Raw genomic sequence first — 21862 nt, forward strand, 5'->3', positions numbered from 1 at the left:
GAAAATTACTACAATCTTTGTAGCTCTTATAAAATCCGGATAACATCTACATTTTTGAAGAGATATATTTTTTTAAAAAATGTTTTGAATTATCCTAACAGCATGGTGAATTATATGTTATAACTTAGTTCTGCTTTTTGATTCCAAGATTATTTTGAAAGAGATTAAAAGTAAATTATTCCTTTATAATTCATCAAGAAAGAGCTTTTATATTTCCTCTTATACTTAACAACAACGCATAGATTTTAGAGACTTAAGCCCTTTTATGTCTCTAGTAGGTATTTACTCGTTGAGTTGAATTCCACTTTCATTACAGATGATTGATTAGTCTGGAACACATTCGTAAGGCACCATCATTAACTCAAGTGCTGTAGTTAAAGTTGCTTTACATTTCCATTTTATTCTTACTCGACATACCATTAGCTTAAGCAAGCTCAATTGCATGAATTAATGTGACGTAATAATCATACTATAAATGTAACTATGCAAGTCATCTGACATCCGTTGCATGTTATCTTCATCATTCTGAAAGATTGTAGTGGATTACAAATTTAATTTGGCAAGGCACATTTGAAGAGTATAATGTGAGGATGAATTTGTAATATTGGTTAAATCTGTACTCTGGATTTAATAATGAAAATTTGCATCGAATTTCATAATCCTGATATTCTGAAGCATTTATTTACTCCACTGTATTCCAAAACTTACAAATTGATGGATTCAATCTCTTATTTATTTGATACTTGCAATACTATAACTTAATAAAAAAAGGGAAAGGAAGGAAGAAAGTAAAGACGATTTCATCTTCACCAATGAAAAAGTAGCTATAAACAATGGAGATAGATGCAAGAAAGAAACTGTATGCTATAGTTCTACAAACGACAGATTTATGTGAAGAAAGACTTTATCTGTTCCTGCACAACCGTAACTTCCCGAACCCAAAATATTATGCTCTATAAGTGCTGGAATAAATAAGGCAAAACGTCTCTATATCTCAAAAATACTCCTTTTCTACACAATCTTATATCTAAAACTTTTTTTTCGCACATTTTGTCCCTTTTCCTTTTCACATATTTTCACAGCAAATGATACATAGAGATTCGTAGAAGAAACAGTTTTTCTTTCATCCATTCTGTACTTTGCTCTGGATTTCTACGCCTTCCCATACTTTTTGTTCCATAAATACGACAACAACAACAAATATGTTCACGAAGCAAAGCAATAACATGTAACCTAGCAACACAATCGTCCTCTTGTAATGCAAGTAATGTTCAAACTGTTTCGTTCCCAAACTGAACTTCAACTTCCGGTAGGCCATCAGTAGCCATAATCTTGTCATCCGAGCTTCCTCCGTTACGCAGCTCTGACTTAACTTCTGGAGGAATACTCAACAGAGTTATTTAACTGAGTCGAGTGTAGGATTTCATCTGTAGAGCAAGGACGCGCTCGCTGATAGGGTTATTATATGCGAAGAGAATAGTAACTCTTTTTTTTTTTTTTTTTTTGAAACACTAGGATTAGCTATTCATTTGCAGCTAAGACATAAATGGGCGGGCAGAGAGGAGGGAAAATTTAAAATGCAAAAATAAATAAATAAAAACGAAAAGCAAAAATATCGTGAACAAAGAACAAACAAATCGTGGTTGGCAATAAAAGTTCTGCTAATTTCCCGTTAACAGCTTAACTTCCTAAATTTTCTTAATATGCATTTAAAAATTGACATTGCCCACGGAATTAATACATAATCAAGTAAATGCACCTCGCTAATTTAATTTGGAATAAATTACGCATCTTGCAGCAGAAAAAAAGGAAAAATGACGACACAGCAGAGCATAAGTAAGCAAGCAACTCTAAGTTAAATGTTCTATACAGTTTTTAGAGTCGAGTGAAAAAACTCTAAAAAAAATTAACTCAATCTTGAAAACAAAACTGTATACTTTATTCGTAAAGGATAAACTAAATTCAAAATGTAAAAGCTTTAAAAAGTTAATATTAAATTATTGAAAATATGCTTAGTTATTATATGCTTGGAAAAAGTAACAAACATATAACATTTTTAGTTAATTATTTTAAATAAGGATTTTACAAGCAAAACAAGAAATTAGTAACTATTTCTCAGTTTAAATTAATGTCTTGCAGATAAAGGCGTAGATTTGAAGAAGTTTAAAGGATAATTTTCTAATTAATGACAATTCTGGCAATTGAATTATTAAAATTTTCTGATTAGTTCAGAACAGGTTCCAAAAGGAAAAGAAACCAATTGTCTGTGAGTAACCATAAGCAAGAGATTGACCTTTCCGTCCATGAATTAAAGGAACGCCACAAACGGATAGAAACTCTGAACTTCTACAATTCTAAATTGGTATAAAATCAATAATAAAATCCTAATATATAAACTCATGATACATTTAATTGTTAGTTATGTTATTCTGTAGTTAATGACCAATACATAAAAAAAAATCAAAGTTATATTTTCACATATTGATAGTTTGAACTCTATATTTTGAAAATTTCAAAAAAGTTCAAAAATTAAATCATTTTTATTTTAAAAATAAACGATTTCGTCACATAAAATATTGATTAATAGTTATTAATCTAAGTTCTGGTCAAATATATTAATTACTTTTAAATATATAAGGATCATATCTGAGAATATTTTAAGTAATACACTCCATATTGTCAGTTTGAGTTGTTACTGAACGCAATTTAGATCACTTCTCCCTCTCATTTAGAAGCTAGATCAAAACTGTAACATCTAGATGTTTTGCATTCTTTCTAGGTTCATCTGGAATAGAAGTGTCCGAAAGTATTTTAAGTACAAATAATTGATAAATTCTTTATCAAACTTGTTTAAAACTTTTTTTTCCTGATCAGATTCAAATGCTATCATAACTTTTATGAAGTCTAACCTGTTCAATTCAAATTACGACCCAATAAAGAAACTCCCATTTTATTCGCCTTAGCTATTAATTAATTAGTCTCAAAGTTGTGTATATATATTTCAACAAAAAATGTAAATAAGATGTAAAAGTACAAATTTTCAAAAGTTAATTGGGGAAAGATCACTATTTCCAACTTTTTTGAAAAACCATAAAAGTGAAACACAAGCATACTTGATTATCTCTCACGTGTCCTCAAAGTTATGGGGGTAAATAGAAGGTAATAAATCAGTTAACAGTTACGTAGTTAAAAATATTAGATAAAAATTTCAATGACCATGGGGACATTTATCAAAATATTTGTGATTTGTGAAATATTTGTCTAAATTTGGACGTAAGCACTACTTTTCCTAACTAATGTAATATGTAAATTAATATATATAATCGATTTCCTATGTTTAAGTAATATGTAAGGAATTGTTGTATTTGGATTAAGCGCTTTCTTTATAATCGAGAGCCAAACACCTACACTAAAATTACAATTCCCCTTTATATTTATATTATATCAAAACATTATAATATATCAACATAGAGATCAATGAAAAAACAAGCCTTTTAATAAAAATCCTGTTAAAAGTTCATGATAAATCAATTCTTGTAAATGAATAGTTTTGTTCCTGGAAATCAATAATACTTAATCCTTAATACTTTAGATTCATTATTTCATGAATATATGAGATAATTAATCTAAAGTATGAATTATCTTTTTTAAAATTCTGGAATCAGTATTAAGAAAGTCAATATACAAGCCTAGAGTTTTAAGCAAGACATAATTAAGCAGTTCTATCTAAGACCGTAAAAATTTTCAAAACTTTAGTCGTTATTGAATTCTTTCAATATAATTCTTATGGTAATATTAATAATAAAATGCTGTAGTCTCCAATATGGATTGAAAAGCATGTTAAATTCGAAAGACTTATTAGAGATAATTAATCTTTTAATATCATTTTTTAGACAATGATGAAATATTGCTACGATTTACTTCATTAGAACTTTGGAACTAAATTAATGAAAAATAATAATTGGAATTTTTTTATATATATTGAAACATGTGTATTGAAGTAATATTGTTCCTTTCAATAACGTTTTTGAGGTAATTTAAAATTTTTAACATTTTTCGATGAATACATGATGTCATTATCATTTCGGCAGCAGTCAGCTAATTCCTTTTCAGCTTAATTTCTAAAATTTCAAAAAGTATACATTTTTTTTCATTTATAACTGTTACATGCAAGACAGATATATTTCTCCGCTAAATATGTATATTTATATTAATAGAATTTGTTGCATATTGCTACAAAATCACAACTATTATTCATATTTGAATTTTGTTTCATTTTAAATTCAGTTAAATTCAAGTCTCGTTTAAAATCAATATATTGGTTATTTTGGTACTGTTTGTTTCTTTGATTATCAAATGAGGTTCCGATTCTTTCTGTGCCGTAAACTTTTTAAAACAACCTTTAATGATAGTTAATGCAATACAAATTAATTGCAATTTTATAAAATTTTACTAATGTTTTCTCTCTCTATTTATATCACTAGTTTCTATTGTCCCTCTTGATATTTATCAAAGAAATTTGTTGATAAATCCAGAAGAATATTTTTAAATTATTACAAATGCACATTGAGCATACGCGTTGAGTAACCGGGAAAAATCTGTCATTATCATTTAGAAAACTACAGTGTTGAAATGTTTCCACTTAATGTAACTATTCAATAGTATAGCGAGGGTAAGTAGCACCCGAGTTTTGGTACTATTTTAAGCCCCCACATTATATTTGACTTAAAACATTACATTAGACACATTAGTGTTTTCCTCCGTGACGCCCCCTAAGATTGTCATCCTGGGTATCTACGCCATAATTACCCCCTCTCCCGTCTACGTCAGTGTAACTCTAAGCCTTCAAACAACTAATTTATCACAAAAACGATCAAAATTAAAAGTATTTCTTTCACTTTACAGTATTTTATCATGTTGAAGCTAAAATAACTATTTTACATTTGCGTGTCTATGCTTTGTTTCTGCGTAAAAAGTAAACATTCATAAGTAATATCCTTTGGCTGAACTTTAAATCTGAAGAAACACCGCTTAAACAGTATGTCATGGTTCGCTTGAATCATGCATAGCGTGGCATATGGTGGTTGTATCCGTTACGCACTGAAGTTGTTATCACATCCTTTCATTGCGGCTGTCTGTTGACAACTGCCTCTTAGCCTATCTCCCACCAAGTGTCACATTTAGGATTTATCGCCATCCATACACGTGAGACACTAAGGTTCCGCTTTCGACAAGGCTTATCTAGGCTGTCTCACTCCAAAGCAGTTGCACAAGCAATATGAATTGAGCTCGCACAAAAAATATTCTGTTTCTCACCAACTTAAGCTTAAAGAAAAGAACATTGATATTGCAATGAACTGAGGCTGCGTAAAGAGGGAACAATGGTGTCAATAGAATTATTCTTAAAGATCAAATTGATTTAATTGCCATGTCATTCTTGGTGCAGAAGTTTTGTGGTATTTAGAAGATTTTGATTATTCGAGCTTCTTTTTTTTTAAATTTTTATTTCGAAAGAAGGAAAAAACAAGCATCGTCTATATGTCTGATTAAGAAATACTAAAAAGATGCCCATGAATCGAATAATCAGACAATATAATCAATGCTTCGTATTACATATGGAGTTCAATGAGAGAAAAAAGGCTTTAGTTTGGCCCAAAATTAGTGATATTAGAACTGAGAAATATTACCTAAAAAATTCTTCGTTTTTCGCTAATTTTAAGTAGTGGTTCTAATATATTAATTAATACTCATAAATTGAAAATCTGTTTTGCTCCATTTTCTTTGTTATTTGTCAGCTCTTAAAATGAAAAAGTTCTTTTTAAAGATCTTTTAACAAATATTACCTCAGTGAAAGCGAGATTCGATTGAAAATTGAAATGAGTTTAAATGAACAAATAATACATAGAGAATATTACGATTTTGGACAAGACTGATTTTCACGAGGTTGCATTTTTAACTTGTTAAATTTCTTATTTATTGAATTTGGTCAAAATATATTTTTAAATTGTTGTTATAAATAGAAAATTATCGGCATTAAATAAAATAAATGTCTAAAGAGTATTATGAAAAAAAAATGTATTTTCATTTAATAAACAAAATCTTGGCATATTTACTAACGAAAATCCTTTTATAATTATTAATACATTTTTCCTCCTTAAACTCTCAAGAATTCCTAAACTTTTTTTTTCTTTCTGTCGATAAAATTTTGCTTTGAATGTTTTATTGAATTATTTGCTTTGAAATGTTTTACGAGAGAAAAAGCATTGCAATGAATAAATTTTTGAGCAATAAGTAAAGATATGACTACAATTGATGAAGCTGTAAAATAAGCAACTTTTATGATTAGAGATTTGTCTGTTTTATTTTAGTATTATTTTAAAGAATTTTTTCCTGAAATAATCCAAAAAATCATAAATCTGATTGGAAGCGTATGTAGTATTCCGGAACGTAATGGTCATATCACATATTGTTTCAAAACTTCATTGATTCCCGTAAGGATTCTAAAACTTCTATACCAAATAAAGAAATGGGGTTCCTTTCACAATCCCATTGTTTAAATACAATTTAATTCCATTTCATAAATTATACCAAGATATGAAGATAATTTTTTGCTATAAATTTAATTTTCAAAACTAATGAAAGAAATAAAATAAACCTCAATTATGTATCGCTTTGTTGGTATCCGGAGATAATTACAACAGCTAAAATCCCTAAATATTAGTATTTATATCCAAATGCTCAATTTTACTTAGTTAAAAGCCATTTTAAACGAAAGTTTAATAATTACTAATTAATAGTTTTGATTATTAAATCATAAATTGATGTCCGTAATCGGCCTATAATGGAAATAGAATTATTTATAATATTGCTCACAATACACCTCATTATTAAATATGTAACTTAAATGCATACAATTTTTTTTTTTTTTTTTTTTTTTTTTTGGATTTCGAAAACGAATTTCCTAACTTTCTATTCAAACTTTGACTATAAATCGTCAATATATATACGATTTAGTGATTAAAATATTAATTAGTAATACGCTATTTATTGTTGAAAATCAATATTTAAATAATTTTGATTGAGATAGTTCAAACAATTGAGTTTCCCTAAATACCATAAACATTAATTAATACTATAAAAGTAGGTTCGGTTTTGTCAAGATTATTGGATTAGACAATATTTTATTCATATTTTAACTATCATGATTACCAAACATTTCGTAAGTTTTACTAATGGGTTTAAATGAAAGTTTTCGATTTAGGCACAATTGATGAAACCGTGAAATTTAATTAATAACAATTGCTTATTATCTTATTGTTTTTACAATCTGCTATATTACTTTTTTTTTATCTTGCAGGCAGTGAATAGTCCACCGTATCTCAGCGAACATTATCAACATTTTTCGGAAAGAAGTAATTTTTCTTCAATTGCAGGTAAATGATGCTCCGTTTGTGTTCTCTTTTAGTTTAATGTTTTCTGTTTAAAAAAACTGTTTTTTTTTTCACTTTATAAATTAAACTTTATTTCCTGGAATAGACAGCGTTTTTTTTTTTTTTTTTTTTTTTTTAATTTCTCACTCAACAAGCTATAGCATTTCTAAACAAAAAGAGGCGATGACTTGAAATGTTTGTTCTTTTCTGACATATCGCCGTACATTTTTGAGTCGTGTTAGAATAAACATTTTTTTAAAAATATAATGACCAGTTTTTAGATGTAATAACAGACACTCTCTTGATAATCATAGCATTATGCTCATTATAGCGCCAGTCGACGAAAATATCTAAACTTTTGTAATAGAGGCTTAATATTGCCATATTGATCGTTTTTCAAAACTTTTTGAATTAGAAATTTTTATTTGTCCTTAAATTCCCTGATGGTCTTTCAGGGAATTTATTTTCATCAATAATTTTTATAATTACATTTATATAACTCTAATAGCCTTTACAAACAATTAAGTTATCCATGCATATTTTTTTTAAATTATAAATATTCCTCGAGTAGAGTTCTATATATCGTTTCTCTGTGATTTGAGCATAAGTTGATATCGCCATCTCTTTTGGTCCTTTTTCGGTTGGGAAAATTTTTAGACATATTTCCGCCCAAAAAATTTTTTTGCCTTATTTTGTATTTCGGAAATGAAGCACTAATAATAACTTAAAGTAAACTGGTTTAAAATACTCATCTAAAAAATCTCTTAATGAAATCTTTTTATTTAAGTCCCTTTACTAATTTATTTTTGCTTACAACTGTTGATTATTCTGAAAAAAAACAAAAACAAATGAAGGTTTGGCTAATGATATATGAAGATAAATTGGTGAACGAAAAGAAAAACTTAGGAATCACTTAAAACGAAATTGTGTTCGAAACCACATTTGAACGCTTTACTTTAATGAGGTGGTATCTGAATATGAGACACAGTCTTTTGCTCCTATTTATTAAATTGATTTCGTTTCCTGTCTTCACTGTCTTTATATATAAGTATTATTCAATTATATTAATGGAACTTATTTTAGTTAAAACTACTTCTCTAGTAACTAATCTTTTGTTAAAACTCAACTGTTTGATAATCGAAGTTCGACCATATTTGTAAAGAAATTCTGCGTTATTTTGGCTTTTTAATCTAGAAGCTCTGCTTAGCGAACTTGTTGCTTAGAATATAAAGCAATGGAGCAAAGAAACCAATGTATTTACCGGTAGAAATCTCATCGAAATTCAAGGGGAATGAACTACATAGCACTTCATTGAAATCTGCTTGTATTTGCCCCTTTAAGAAATCAAAGGCAGTATTGAATTAAAACATATTTTCTGCAGAGAAATAATTTAAGAAACTCTTTATATAAATGACTGCGATATCACACTGTACATTCAACGGGATTAAATTGAATATCGGTCATTTTTTTTAAAAGACCTCTAAATTTGAGACCATCTCTAATTATTTTCTCCAAATGAGTACACCCTGTCCATAGTCTATTTAAACATATCGAGCATAATCTAAGTTACTTTTATACCAGTGGGAATGGTGTCTACAAAATTTTCTCGCATATTCTCTAAGAAATGCGTTATCCTCTTCTTTCAATGTGTGTTTTGAATTAATTTTTAAAAAACTTTCAAGAAAATCGTTTATAATTTCAATATAATTTTGCCAATATTTGAGAAATAACACATTCATATAACCAGTTAGATAATATTTCTTTTAATCCCTTCAGGATATGACTTTAAAAAGAGAAGTTTAACAGAAAAAAATTTACTCCTGTAGGTCAGGTTCTACAAAAGCTTCTAGAAAGAAGCTTTTGTAACTTTTGAAGCTGTTATCAAGTTGTATAAGCTTTATCTAGAAAGAACACTCGGTTTTAATATTTTTTTTTAACTTTATTTGAAATCGAAGTTATAAGAATAGACAGTTTTACTTTTGTTTAATTTGGTACGATTATTTTAACTTTCCGTTGGGACCAATCAGTGAATAGGTCACATTCCACACTCTATAATAGCATTTTCTATATTGTACTTAACAGAAGGGGAATAGCATTCCACCCGAATTACCTTCTAACCAGCATAGTCCATGATTCATTATTACTTCGCAAAAGTGATTAAATGTCATTTGGGATGATATACACATTTAAGATTATGTTTAATCCACTACATACTATCCAATATCTATACCCTTTTAATCTATTACCATATCTATTACCCTTTTAATCATCACATTTTATTATTTTTGTAATATTGTCCTGAAGAAGCAAGGAATCATAAAACACAATTTAACAATAAATTAAATTTATCATTTCGTAGCAACTTATAAGAGAACTTGCGATGCTCAGAGTTTATACATTTAATAAATATTCTAGAAAACTTATTCAGAATTTTAAAGAAAGATCTAGAATTTTCTAGAATAAGAAAAAACAATTTAAATTGAAATGGTACACTTATACTGTGACCGAGATACGATCCACAAATAAACTATCTGTTTGATATTCTACCAACTGAGCCACAGAGACTACTGATGCTAGTAAAATCTACCTCTGCTATAATATCCTCCCTTTCTTTGTTAATTTTTTTCTTTTATTTCAACCCGGTTCTGAGTGTTCTCAAATATTTTTGCAAAAAGAGCATTTAAAAAAAACACTTTTAACTGGAAAATATGGCGGTTTTTTCCAAGAGTTTCCATTAATATTTCTCATTTTTCACACTTTGCTCTTGTCAAAATGAATAAATTGTATAATAACTATTTTAACTGGCTTGATTTGTTAATTGTTATACACTGTGAAATCAGACTGACAGTTTGTGAAAACTTTAAGCTATGATCTCAGTTTTTTCATTACATAAAGTAATATATATGAAATGCTGCTGTTTTAAAATTATGTACTATTCACTTTCGATGACCAGCTGAATAGGAGTATTGATTTTCATTTCAATTAGATATCCTAAATCTGTAATCTTCAAAGCTCTTGTAACAAAATATTTGAAATCTCAGTTTCTTGCATTCGACTAGTACTATATTGGAAGTCTTATGCATGTAAATCTAGAATAATTACTAGACTGTAATTTCTTTTAAAACCTAAACTTCAATATTAAAAGGGAAATGACGCGAAAATCTGTTTAGAACAATAGCTTGCTTCTTCTTCTTCATGAAAGTAATACAATAATGCCTGTGTGGTAAAATTCTCAATTTCAAGATGCTGTTATAGTATTTTTCTTGTGAGGATATATTCAGGTGTCACCTCCTCCAGAGAAATGCTTGATTCTATAATCAAAAATTCTGCTTAATTCTAAATTAATGAAAGTTGCACATTGTCAGACTCAAAAGTATGCACGTACTTAATGTGATATTTCTAAACTCAACGGTCTGTTGTGAAGTTTTCCACCAGATGGAATTACACACACGCAAACATTCGCTCAATTATTATTAGAAATAAAAATAAAAAGGGTAAAATTAATTAATTTAAAATTTAACGGGTAAAATTAAAAAAAGAGATAAAATCTCTAAAAGTAACTTCCGAAACTACATTAAACAACTGAGGAAGATATCCATTTATTCATTATTATGTTTATTTGGTTTCGATAATTAATATAATTTTATAGATTTTTTTTTAGTATCGGAAAAAAAGTTGTCTATTTTGAAAATTATTTCAGTTTCAATTTTTCTCAAATTCACTATTATTGCTGTGATATCAAAATTTAATTAAATTGGTCGATTAACTAAAGAGTTAATTCTGAAAATATTTAAATAGTCTAATATCATCGAGAATACATAAATGTACAAAATTCCAAATTTCTAGCTCATCAGGAAACTTGTTAAAAATCAAATACAAAATTCCAAGCATGAAGCATTAAATACCAGTATACAAGAATAAATGTTACATTCGTTGAATTTAATTTAATGTCTCAGATCGCTTAATAATATTTAAACTCATTCTTCCTTTAGAATAGAGAGAACTATATGATCTCTTTGTATCTCTCGCTTTACACATACATATCTTCATATCCAATAACTTCCTTATTTTTAAAACATGTTGAATTACTTAAAATGCGGAGAAAAGGGTAGCTGGGTAAATTGAAACATTTGGCTCTTGCTCTGCATTTTCATCAACTCATTTCATTTTGCTATGTTTTTTTTTTTTTTCTTCTTCTTTTAAACATCTAATGTTTCCCTAAGCATGTTAGCGATCCAGATTAACTTTTAAAGCGGAAGATGAATAGTGTTAAAAATCGGGAAGACTTTCCTCTCCAGACAAGATTTTTCATTCGTTATTTTATGAAGGCTGAAAATCTAATTTTTCTCGTACAACAGATGCAGTGCGAAGGTGATGAATCTGCTTTCATTAGATACTTTTCTTTTTTAAATTTAAAACGAAGTTCCTGGAGCTCAGTGCTTTGGTCAACTATCTTTATACCACCAACTTCTTTTTTTCCTGTATTACTAAAATAGAAACAAATGCTTCTGCTAATTTTTTTCCGAGAAATAAATGATTTTGTTGAAGGTATCCTTTTTTTTTCTTTTGATCTGAATTAATTGTTTTTCTCTTGCATGCAACAGCGATTATGCTATTTCGGTGAGTACCTTTCTTTCTACAAGTGAACAGACTTTGATTAATAGAAATTGATTATAGCCTTAATGAACTGGATCTTTAGTCCTATTATATATTGTAACTATTTTTACAACTGTTAAACAAGATGCTTCGTAGAATAGTATCTATCTTTTTATCAGTTTGAAATTTGTTCTGATCCCAGGTATGCGCAGAAATAAAAACATGTTGAAACATGGATTAAAAAAGAACTAATCTTCTTTAAATATATCATGTGTAAGTTTTAAATATATCATATGTAAGTTTTATTTAAATGCGAAAAATATTACAATTCTTGCATTTCTTAAATACAGAATTCTTTCTTTCAATCAGTGCGACTTTCTGAATTATTTTTGTTAAATATTATTGAAGAATTTGACTAATAATATTTCTGCTACCCCAAAATTCGTATAAGTGGTCGCCTGCTTAGGATCCCTAGTTTAAGAAGCTGTAATTAAACAGATGAATCAGACAGTGTGCCAATCTTTATTTCTACCACAGACTACTTTATATAAAGGAAACATATATATCGCACTTTTTTTCCAATTCACTGAAGAGGATCAACATCTATTAAGAATTACCGTTTGTCATTCCATATTTAAACAATGATTCATATAGTATTTGTAAGTGCAAAATATATCAAATCTATCCAAATACTGCCACTTTGAGCTTGTGATAAAAATATTAATTGACAGATACAAATTGAGGAAAATCTAATTTTAGCCAGAAAATAAAACTAGTTATCCCTAAAAGCTATTTAATAAGAGGTATCTACTTTAATCTTAAGGAAGCACAACAGTTTAATCTTAAATTTGTAACAGACCAGATAAATTTAAATAAACATTAAATGATAGAATGTCTGTCATTTTATTTTCTATCTTATATTTTCGTAAGATGTTACCTTCAGAATTTAGTGACGCTTAATAAAATGTATCTTCTTTCAGTTTTGTTAAGTCACAATATAATTATGTTTCTGTTTCATTAAAATACACAGTTTCTTTCCCTTGAGAGAAGAACAAACAACCTTTAGGTAGAATTAAGCATCTGCTATAAACTACTTTACTTTATGTTCCAAATAAATATACTTTTCAAGTTATTATTTCATAAGAAAATATTACAATTCTTGCTTTTCTTAAATACAGAGATAAACATCCTTTTAAAAACCTAAACGCCTCTTTAACGCAATGCTGACAACTTTCATCCACAAAACGCCTTTTGGACAGCTATTTATGCTTTCCTTTTGCACCATAAACTCCAGGCACCATTTTTCATCAATGCATCAATGTTGTTTTTTTCGAAAACGAATGAACATGGAACGAGCTTCAAATAAACATCTTAAATAAACAAACCTACATTTGATTTTGAAAAATCCTGTTTGTGATTCGAAGCACGCTATTCTCGTCAGATTGATATATTCTTCAAATTAATAGATTTGTTTACTGTTAAGCAGCTCCCTTAACGAAAAGGGACCGAAAGATGGGGTTGTGAACATCAACCGAATCTTGGAATTTCAAGCTTTGTCATTAACTTTCATGTGCCGTCTTGTAGGATGCGCTAAGCCCGGGTGAAAGAGAGAGAGAGAGAGAAAAAAAAGAGTAGGAGGGGGAAAAAAAGAAGAGATGAAGGAAAAGAAGAAGAAAAATCTCTGTACCACTGGGAGGTTGCCAATCCTGCCGGTATCAAAGCGCCCTTAAAGTACCTTTGGCATCTTTCGCTACTTCTTTGTCACTCCGCCGTAGAGAACACTATTAATAACGTCAGATCCTTCTTTAAGGAAGAGATTAATATCCAATTTGTCTTTATCTCATCCTCTTGCGACCTTACAGCAATGGAAGCATTTCATTTATTTACAGGTTGCTGAAGGGTCTGCGTACTTTTGAACAATGGTAGGATTCTTCAGTTGAATCCCTATGTCATCTTTAGATATATGCTTTAGATCCGCTCTTCTAGTTGAACCCTTGAAAACAGCAGGATCACAGGTCAGAGGATATCATGAATAACGTTTCATTATCATAGTTCGGAAAACAATTAGTCATTTGATTTGTTTGGCATCATGAGACAATTGAGAAAATTCAATTTCTATTTGAATGTAGAAAATACTCACAAGAGTCCTTGAACTTTCTTAGAATTGATCTTTTCTATTGAAAAAGTAAATAACAGCAAAGAGCTAGTGTATCAGAATTGTCTTACGTGGATGCGGGGAAGAAACAGAGAACAAAATACCAATGTTAAGTCTAATGGGTTATTTTCCATTTCGGATAACGTACGGCACATGATATTTTAATCCTCTGAATTACAACATTTCTGTAATTTATTTAGATGATATTTCCTAATGTCGAAATTCAACTTTTTATCTCGGGTAATATTCTTGAGGGTGCTTGTTATGTTAAAGTAGTTTATATGAATTTTTTTCTCCTTAAAATATCAATGCAGTTAATAACACTATATTCAGGTTACAATAAAATAAAACATGAATCAGAAGCAAAATGCAAAGAATCTCACTTGATTCGAGTTTTTTAAATCAACACACACACACACACACACAAAGAATCTGTTGATTATATATAATTTCACAGTTTAATTCTAGCTGCATCTCGTATCGCTGCTAGAGTGCGAAATAATTTAGCATGAAGTGTACAACAAAGTCACCATGTATTTTACGAAATCACAAAAAAAAAAAAAAAAATTAAATTTTTTATCTACACATTTTTTTAAAGCTTGGGATTATCTGAAAAATTTCTTTTTTATATATATAATTTCCACTACAATAGTGATTTTCAGTCCCCATTTGTTTCTTGGCAATCATTTATTCTTATTTTAAACCATCTAATTCTGCACTTTTATTTTAATCTACTGTTACGAAAAAAGATTTTTTCCTTGATTACCATACAGCTAGCTACCCAATTAAAAACATTCTGGAATGCTCATTCTTAAATAATTTTTAACAATCCGCATATTATGCGCTTGATTTCATATGAAATTTGAGTTTTTCTGAAAGTAAAATAAGACTGAAAACTGCTTTAAAGATAAAGCACCTTTCCTAGTCTCTGTACTGAAATGAATATTCTGCTTCAAAAAAATCTTAAATTATATGATAAATTACTAAAAACGATTCTAGCTTAAAATAATTATTAATGGAGTTTAGTTCGTAAATATCTTTGAAACGCTTCTTTGCTGACTTTTTTTTTTGTTATTGGTTTGCGACAAGATGATAACGGCTGGTCTATATCATATTTCATGACGTTGGTCTTGCATTTTATTTGTTTTCTCCTAAATTAATTCATATACTCTAATAAGAATGCCTTCTTCGTTTGCATGAAAAGAGCAAAATATATGTCCGAAGCTATCCATATATACAAAGTCTCAAATGCAAGCCACCTCAGGCAAAAATATTTTTAAAATGAAAACTTTTATTATTTGTTTATTTGCTGGATTGTATGTATTTTGCTTATCACTTTACAGCAATATTTAGGGGAGGAAAAAATTAAACTAATTCACCCAAATTTTTTACGAAAATATTTTTTTTCTGTGTAAAAAATTCTAATTTATAGAACTTTTAGGCATATGCACCAGTGTCGTTGAAGATGATAACGTTTGAAGTACTTCTAACAATGTATGAATCACGAAAAAGTTGCATGAGCGAGCGGCCACTACAAATTTTTATCCAATTATCTTAAAAAATCATAAAGCAATAGTTAAATATGAAATGGAAGTTTAACGAAAAGCAATATTTTATGAATATGTAATTGGACTGTAATGTAACACATAAATATAATATTTATGAATATCTAATATGTAACACTTTGGAATTTTTTTCTGCAAGATTTAAAGTAGTTAATTTTGATAAAATACCAATATTATCACAGTAAAATTATTTTCCCCAAAAGTTTTAACATATTGCAAGGAGCCTCCGTTAAAAAGCCCCAAATACTTATGAAAAATTAAACAAAAATTTAAATATCTGAAACAAAAATAGAACATTATCATCGAAATAATATACATAATTTATGTACCTTAAATATTATTTTACAGTTCAGGTAACGCTAAAATTTGATGCAATTTCTTTTTATGCACTTTCATTTATTATAACTAGTTTTTGTCACTGACTAGTTTTGAGTTGGTAATAAAGATTATAAATTAAAGACTAAAAGTAGAAAACAATTAGAAAAATTTACTTCGTAGCACACTAATAAAAGTGTTTTTAAGAATTGTCTTCATTAAATTGCCTTTAAAAGAATTTTTAATTAAATCTATTCGTAAATTTGTTTAACTTACTTTTACCTTGCCTTTATCATTTTATATTTCTTGCTTATTTTAATGTAATAGTATAAACAAAATTCAGGTTAAAAAAAACTTAATTTTTCATCTGGTTTGTTAGATTGTCATTCCATTTTGAAGACGTACAAGAACTATTCCGGAATAGACCTCTTAATTTTGAGTTATGATTATATGACAAGGTGATATTTGATTTCGTGCCTTATACCATATAAACGTGAGAACGTTTGGACTTCGAAAACAATTTTTAATGTACTTCAGCTCAACATGTACTATGGATTTTCGATGCTCTCGTAGCTCTAATCCGCTTATTCTTTATTTGGACCCTAATGTTTATTCATCATTTACTTTATTTGGTTTTATTACTTGAATTAAGTGAGTGAATTAAGTTAACTTTAAATTTTTAATAAAATTACTAACGCTCTTAAACTTCAAATTCCAGCTCACATAAATTCCGATAACAGATTTTGGATCGGAATAAAACTCCATCCTTCGTTTATAATTTTTTTTAATAGCATCATCACCATCATCAAATATATATCTTAAAACTTTAGATCAACATACTATATGACGGAATAGGTAAGTCGATATCCACTAGAACTTAAAACTCGTTTTCCTTGCTTGCATATATTGAAAATGTTTAAAAGTGCATTCCAACTAAAGCATGCCAAGTATTCTTTTCCACTTCATTTCAATATATATGATAAAATGAATGTGATTTTTTTTTATTTTCATTGTCGCAATATGATTGTTTCCTAATAACTGCAAACTCTTCATGTAATTTGGATTAACAAATGTCACCAAAGAGGGACAAGATTTGTTGATACTTTTAGAACCACTGTCAGTACATCGTTAAGGAAGTGACAAGGGGGCGGAGTGGAAAAAAAAAAGGCGGAGGTGAGAGGGGAGGGAATGTGTGTTTTCTGAGGGGGACTGGAAGTGCACGCGTTGCAAGACCGTAATCCCCATTTTCGGCAAAGATAAAGGGGAAGTGTTCCATTCCCGGGAACCGACTGAGAGTTATCTTCTGAGGGAACGCGTGAGAAAATGTGGAATAGCCAAGTCGGTAAGGAAATCCATCCCAAAAATTTGACGGCACATTATTTTGCAACATTGCTAGTGGCTATTATACCTGTTTACTTTCCGAAATATCTTATCTTTATAAGATAAATATTCTTTGAGCCGTTAAAAAATATTAATATTCAGGAAGAGACCATCATTGCCCTTTAGATAGACAGTAAGATCCAAAACTAGACACTATAATATTTTTCCAGCCCTTTCTCACTTCTCACACTGATCATCATTAAATACTTATAACGAAAGGGTATGAATAAAAATAATTTACTTTTGATACTCTATCCTAATTAACTAAACAGAACAAAGGCTCTAGATTAACTGGAACAATCCTGGCTTTTCACTAATTATCTTAATTTTTGAACAAAATGTGTCGGATTGTCCCATTCCCCCCCTCCTCAATTTTTATGTAAAAGATTGAAATAATTAGATTAGGAAAAAAGATTAATTATATTGTTTACAATTTAGCAAAAATTAATTTGAGAAATTCTCCTTCATAAAATTTATTCTAAAGTATGTCTACCTTGTTTCAACTAAAATACAAAATCATTAAAGTATTGCAAATAATATCAACATATAGACTTGTGTGTGTGTGGTGCTTCGAGTTTTATGACTGCAATTTTTTAATAAATAACCATTTCCTTCGTTTTTAGAAAAAATCAATATCTTTAAAAAATATCTGTATTTTGTCTTTATCATTCTTCATATGTTCGTAACATTTACAGGAAATATGTTCGTCTTAATTTATTTACTCATGACCAATTATATATCAAATAATTTTGAGTGCAATATCCAACCATCTTTATTTCAATTACCATTTTATAAAAGTAAAAGAAAGCAAACAAAATAACCAAGATGTCTGAAACTAGTAATATATCGCTTAATCATATCAATTCCAAAAAGTAAACTACATTTTAAGTGGATTTTAGTTGTATAATTATTACTATTATTATGTTGTTAATCAAATCTGCTGTAAATTTTTTTAAAATCTGCTGTAAATTTTTTTCCAATTCTCTCAATAATAGCATCAGCATTTAAACGACAAGATAATAATAATATTCAAATTGAGCATATACTTTCGAATGAATTATCAAAGCAAAATCCAGCTTAGCATTCCAAGGTTTTTTTTTTACACCGGTTTTGATGTTCCAAAGATGTCAGAATTTTAATAGTTGAATTATGTCCCATGTGCATATTGAAATGCGAAGAAATATTAAAGTTAGCGCCTAGTTAAACCTACCATCAAAAGGGCGTGAAGTTCATTCGGGGTTTCGAAAAACCAGACATAAACATGTTTTGACTCTAATAGTTAATGTAACCCAGACAGCACTTGCCATGTTTTACAGTCCATACTTCTGATCCATAAATCGCACTTCAATTAATTAAACATATTAATTACAGCTTTAAAGAATTTTGTATGTCTAGACTTAGATGTGTCTTCTCAAAGTTTCATCCTCATAATTAATTCATTTAATGTGTAACCTTCAGATGCTTTTTGAAATTAGATGAAACGAGTGTTTGGGATTATTTTTATTGCATGTGATGAAATTTCTTACAAATGAACCTTTCAGATATTCTTTTTTTTAAATATTCTGTTCAATGTTTACTTGTTACTTAAGACCAGTAGTTTTCAATTATACACATTTAAAATGAATAAAAGTAATTCCAAATAAAGTAAAAAAAATACATCACATCACACCACACATATCGACTTTCTAAATTGATCATGTTTTAAAGTTTTTAATCCCTTTCTCTTCCAAATTGATCATGCAATTTGAGCAAAATTTGTCTAGGTGCATATCCACGAACATAAATTATTTTTAGTTAATCTTTATGCATAAATTTAAATTTCACTAATAAAATGAACATCTTTGAAAAACAAAATATGTAATTTATTCGGTGAAAAAAGCAAAGAAATATTCAGTGATAAATAGATATTGTAAATCCTGGAATCATATGTTCTACCTTTAAAAGCCGTTCTTTGCACTTTGATTTGAGAATCGTTGTTAACCCTTATGTTCATTTTGTATAGTATACCATACATACAACTTTATAAAAATATACTACCACTATAAAATAATTTTTAACTTAATTTTATTACATGATTTTTTTTTAATTTTTAAAATTTTTTTTATGTTTTTTATAGCGTAAAGAAGCTACCTATATACATTTTTTTTTCCTTCAAAAAAGCAATCTTGCCACGATAAGGGTTAAAAGCTTGGTGACAGTTTGAGTTCTTTGTCTTTAAATACATAATAAGATATTAAGGTGGTAGCTAATACAGGAGGGTTTGAAAATAGCATGGGAAAAAAAAGTATAAATCTCTAAAATATTATCCCTTCTTTTTTTTAAAACGCCTCTTATAAGTTTTTAATATCTATTTTAGAAGTTCCAAACATGTAAAAAAACAAAGAACATACAATCATTGATTATAATAAAGAATGTATGCTGACCATTCATTGAATGCTTTCATCGACTGGTACAGACGCTTATTATAAGAAATTTCAGTTATTCAAAATTTGCTGGTTCCGTTTCATATATTTTGATGTCAGAGGTTTTTGAGAACGTTATTTCAAATACACTTTTTATAATATAAAACTTTAGTTGAATTTAGAAAATATTTTAAAGTTCCATTTGTTTTGTTAAATATACGTACATTTTGTATTTATTAATCTGTTTTTTTCATATTAACATTTAATCAATGCTTCGTGACAACTTAATAATGTTTTCTTTTGTTTGAGTGTCTTCTCAGCTTTTTCTCGATTCATACTTAAATATCAAGTTTTATCTGGCAGTTTTTTTCTGCTTGAATGATTTGAAAGTATGTATTTGTTTTACTTCTTTTTAACTCACAAAAAATCAGAATTTTAACTACTTAATCTATGAACGAACTTTTTTGTAATAATTCTTCATAGTTTAAAGCAAAAAAAAAAAAAAAAAAATCAAATAGTTTTTTTTACGTTGCATTGTGATCTTTCCTAAACTTCTTTTGAAAAATATCTATAGCATTTATTCAAACTTTTCGTAAATGGATCATGATGGGCTGTAATTATCTTTAAAGTTTGCTTCGTAGTTTGATTATTTTCAGCTTTTTAAGAGTTTTCCGTAGTTTCAAATGACCTTAAATAATAAAACATATGAAAGCACATGTGTGGAGTCAGTTAACACATCAGGTTATACAAATGAGTCTCTTTTTGTTTTTTATAATTAATTTCATTATACTTTATTTTGCTTATCGAGGGATTTGAAAATCTTTGATGCTAAGTATTTGTAAAATAATAACAGAAACATTTAATTTTTAAAGTGTTTCATCACCTTAAAAAATTATACAGAAATAAATTGACAAAAAAAAAATAGTGTTTTCTCTTTAAATACATTTTGTGCGATGATTGATTTTAATATTTTTTGAAGTATTGGGTATTTGTTTTTTAAATCTGTTTTTTATCCAATTATCACACAAAACTTAACTCCTTCATCTTGAGCGCTCCATGTTATGCATTTGAGTCCCCGTTTATAAAAGATTACCTCAATTTTTTTTATAAAAAAAAAGGCCATCTCAAAAATTATGACTTAATGAAAGGGGGAGAAGAGGATCATATATTTACTGCGTAATTTTTGCATTCACTAATTAACAATGAAAATAGAAGATATGCACTCGATAAAGAAAATAGAGATGGCACCACTGTTCATCATTTCATTATGTTTGCCTTTTCATTTGTTCTAACTTTTCTATATCTCGACAAAAATTTTTTATTTGTGTTTTGGTTACATTAAAATTCCCTTCAATGCTACAGCAGAAAATTACTACTTGCAAAATTGCTAATGCGCGAAAAAAAGGTAAAAGTATGACATCAAAAATATGGGGGGGGGGTATTTTTTAACATTTACATTGATCAAGTGTATATTCTTCTTGTTATATTTATATATTCTTATAATGAATCATAGTATATCTATAATTTTTGCAGCTCCTATAGAATTTATTTAACCATATGCATAAATAAATAATAAAAATCATTATCGTATTATGTTCTCTGCATTTATTTTTTGTGAATTTCCTTTTCATGGCGTACTTGAGCGGTTCTGAACTGAAAAGAATTGGTTTTGAACACATGATGAATAATGCAATTTTTTGTTATGCAAAAGTAAAATACTTAACTCTATGTAGAATTTCCTTTGTAAATAATTTTCCCTTTTATTTCAGTAAGAACATTTTACTATAAAATAAATAATTTATTAACATATAAGTATAACAAAAGGTGCAATTTCTGCTCCCATAAATGTACTAACGTATTTGAGAAAATTTGTCATCTAGAAAATGTTTTATTAATATTATAAATTTACGTGTTGCAACGAAACGTCACGAAATCCAAAATCTATAGAAAGCCTTTAATAAGGCATAACTGTCATACATAGCCAAACATTAATCTAAAATTGAAAGCACGAAGATCATG

At 28.4% G+C, this 21862-nt stretch overlaps 1 protein-coding gene across 2 annotated transcripts in view; it reads left to right on the plus strand.

Moving 5' to 3' along the window:
- Window positions 1-21862, plus strand: part of LOC129960877 (uncharacterized) — a 116954-nt gene that overhangs the window by 85796 nt on the left and 9296 nt on the right. For both annotated transcript variants that reach the window (XM_056074587.1, XM_056074586.1), the window contains exon 3: window positions 7358-7433. In XM_056074587.1, coding sequence (XP_055930562.1) covers window positions 7358-7433 — 76 coding nt within the window. The remainder of the gene's footprint in view (window positions 1-7357; window positions 7434-21862) is intronic.

Source organism: Argiope bruennichi, chromosome X2, assembly GCF_947563725.1.
Source record: "Argiope bruennichi chromosome X2, qqArgBrue1.1, whole genome shotgun sequence".
Lineage (NCBI taxonomy): Eukaryota > Metazoa > Arthropoda > Arachnida > Araneae > Araneidae > Argiope > Argiope bruennichi.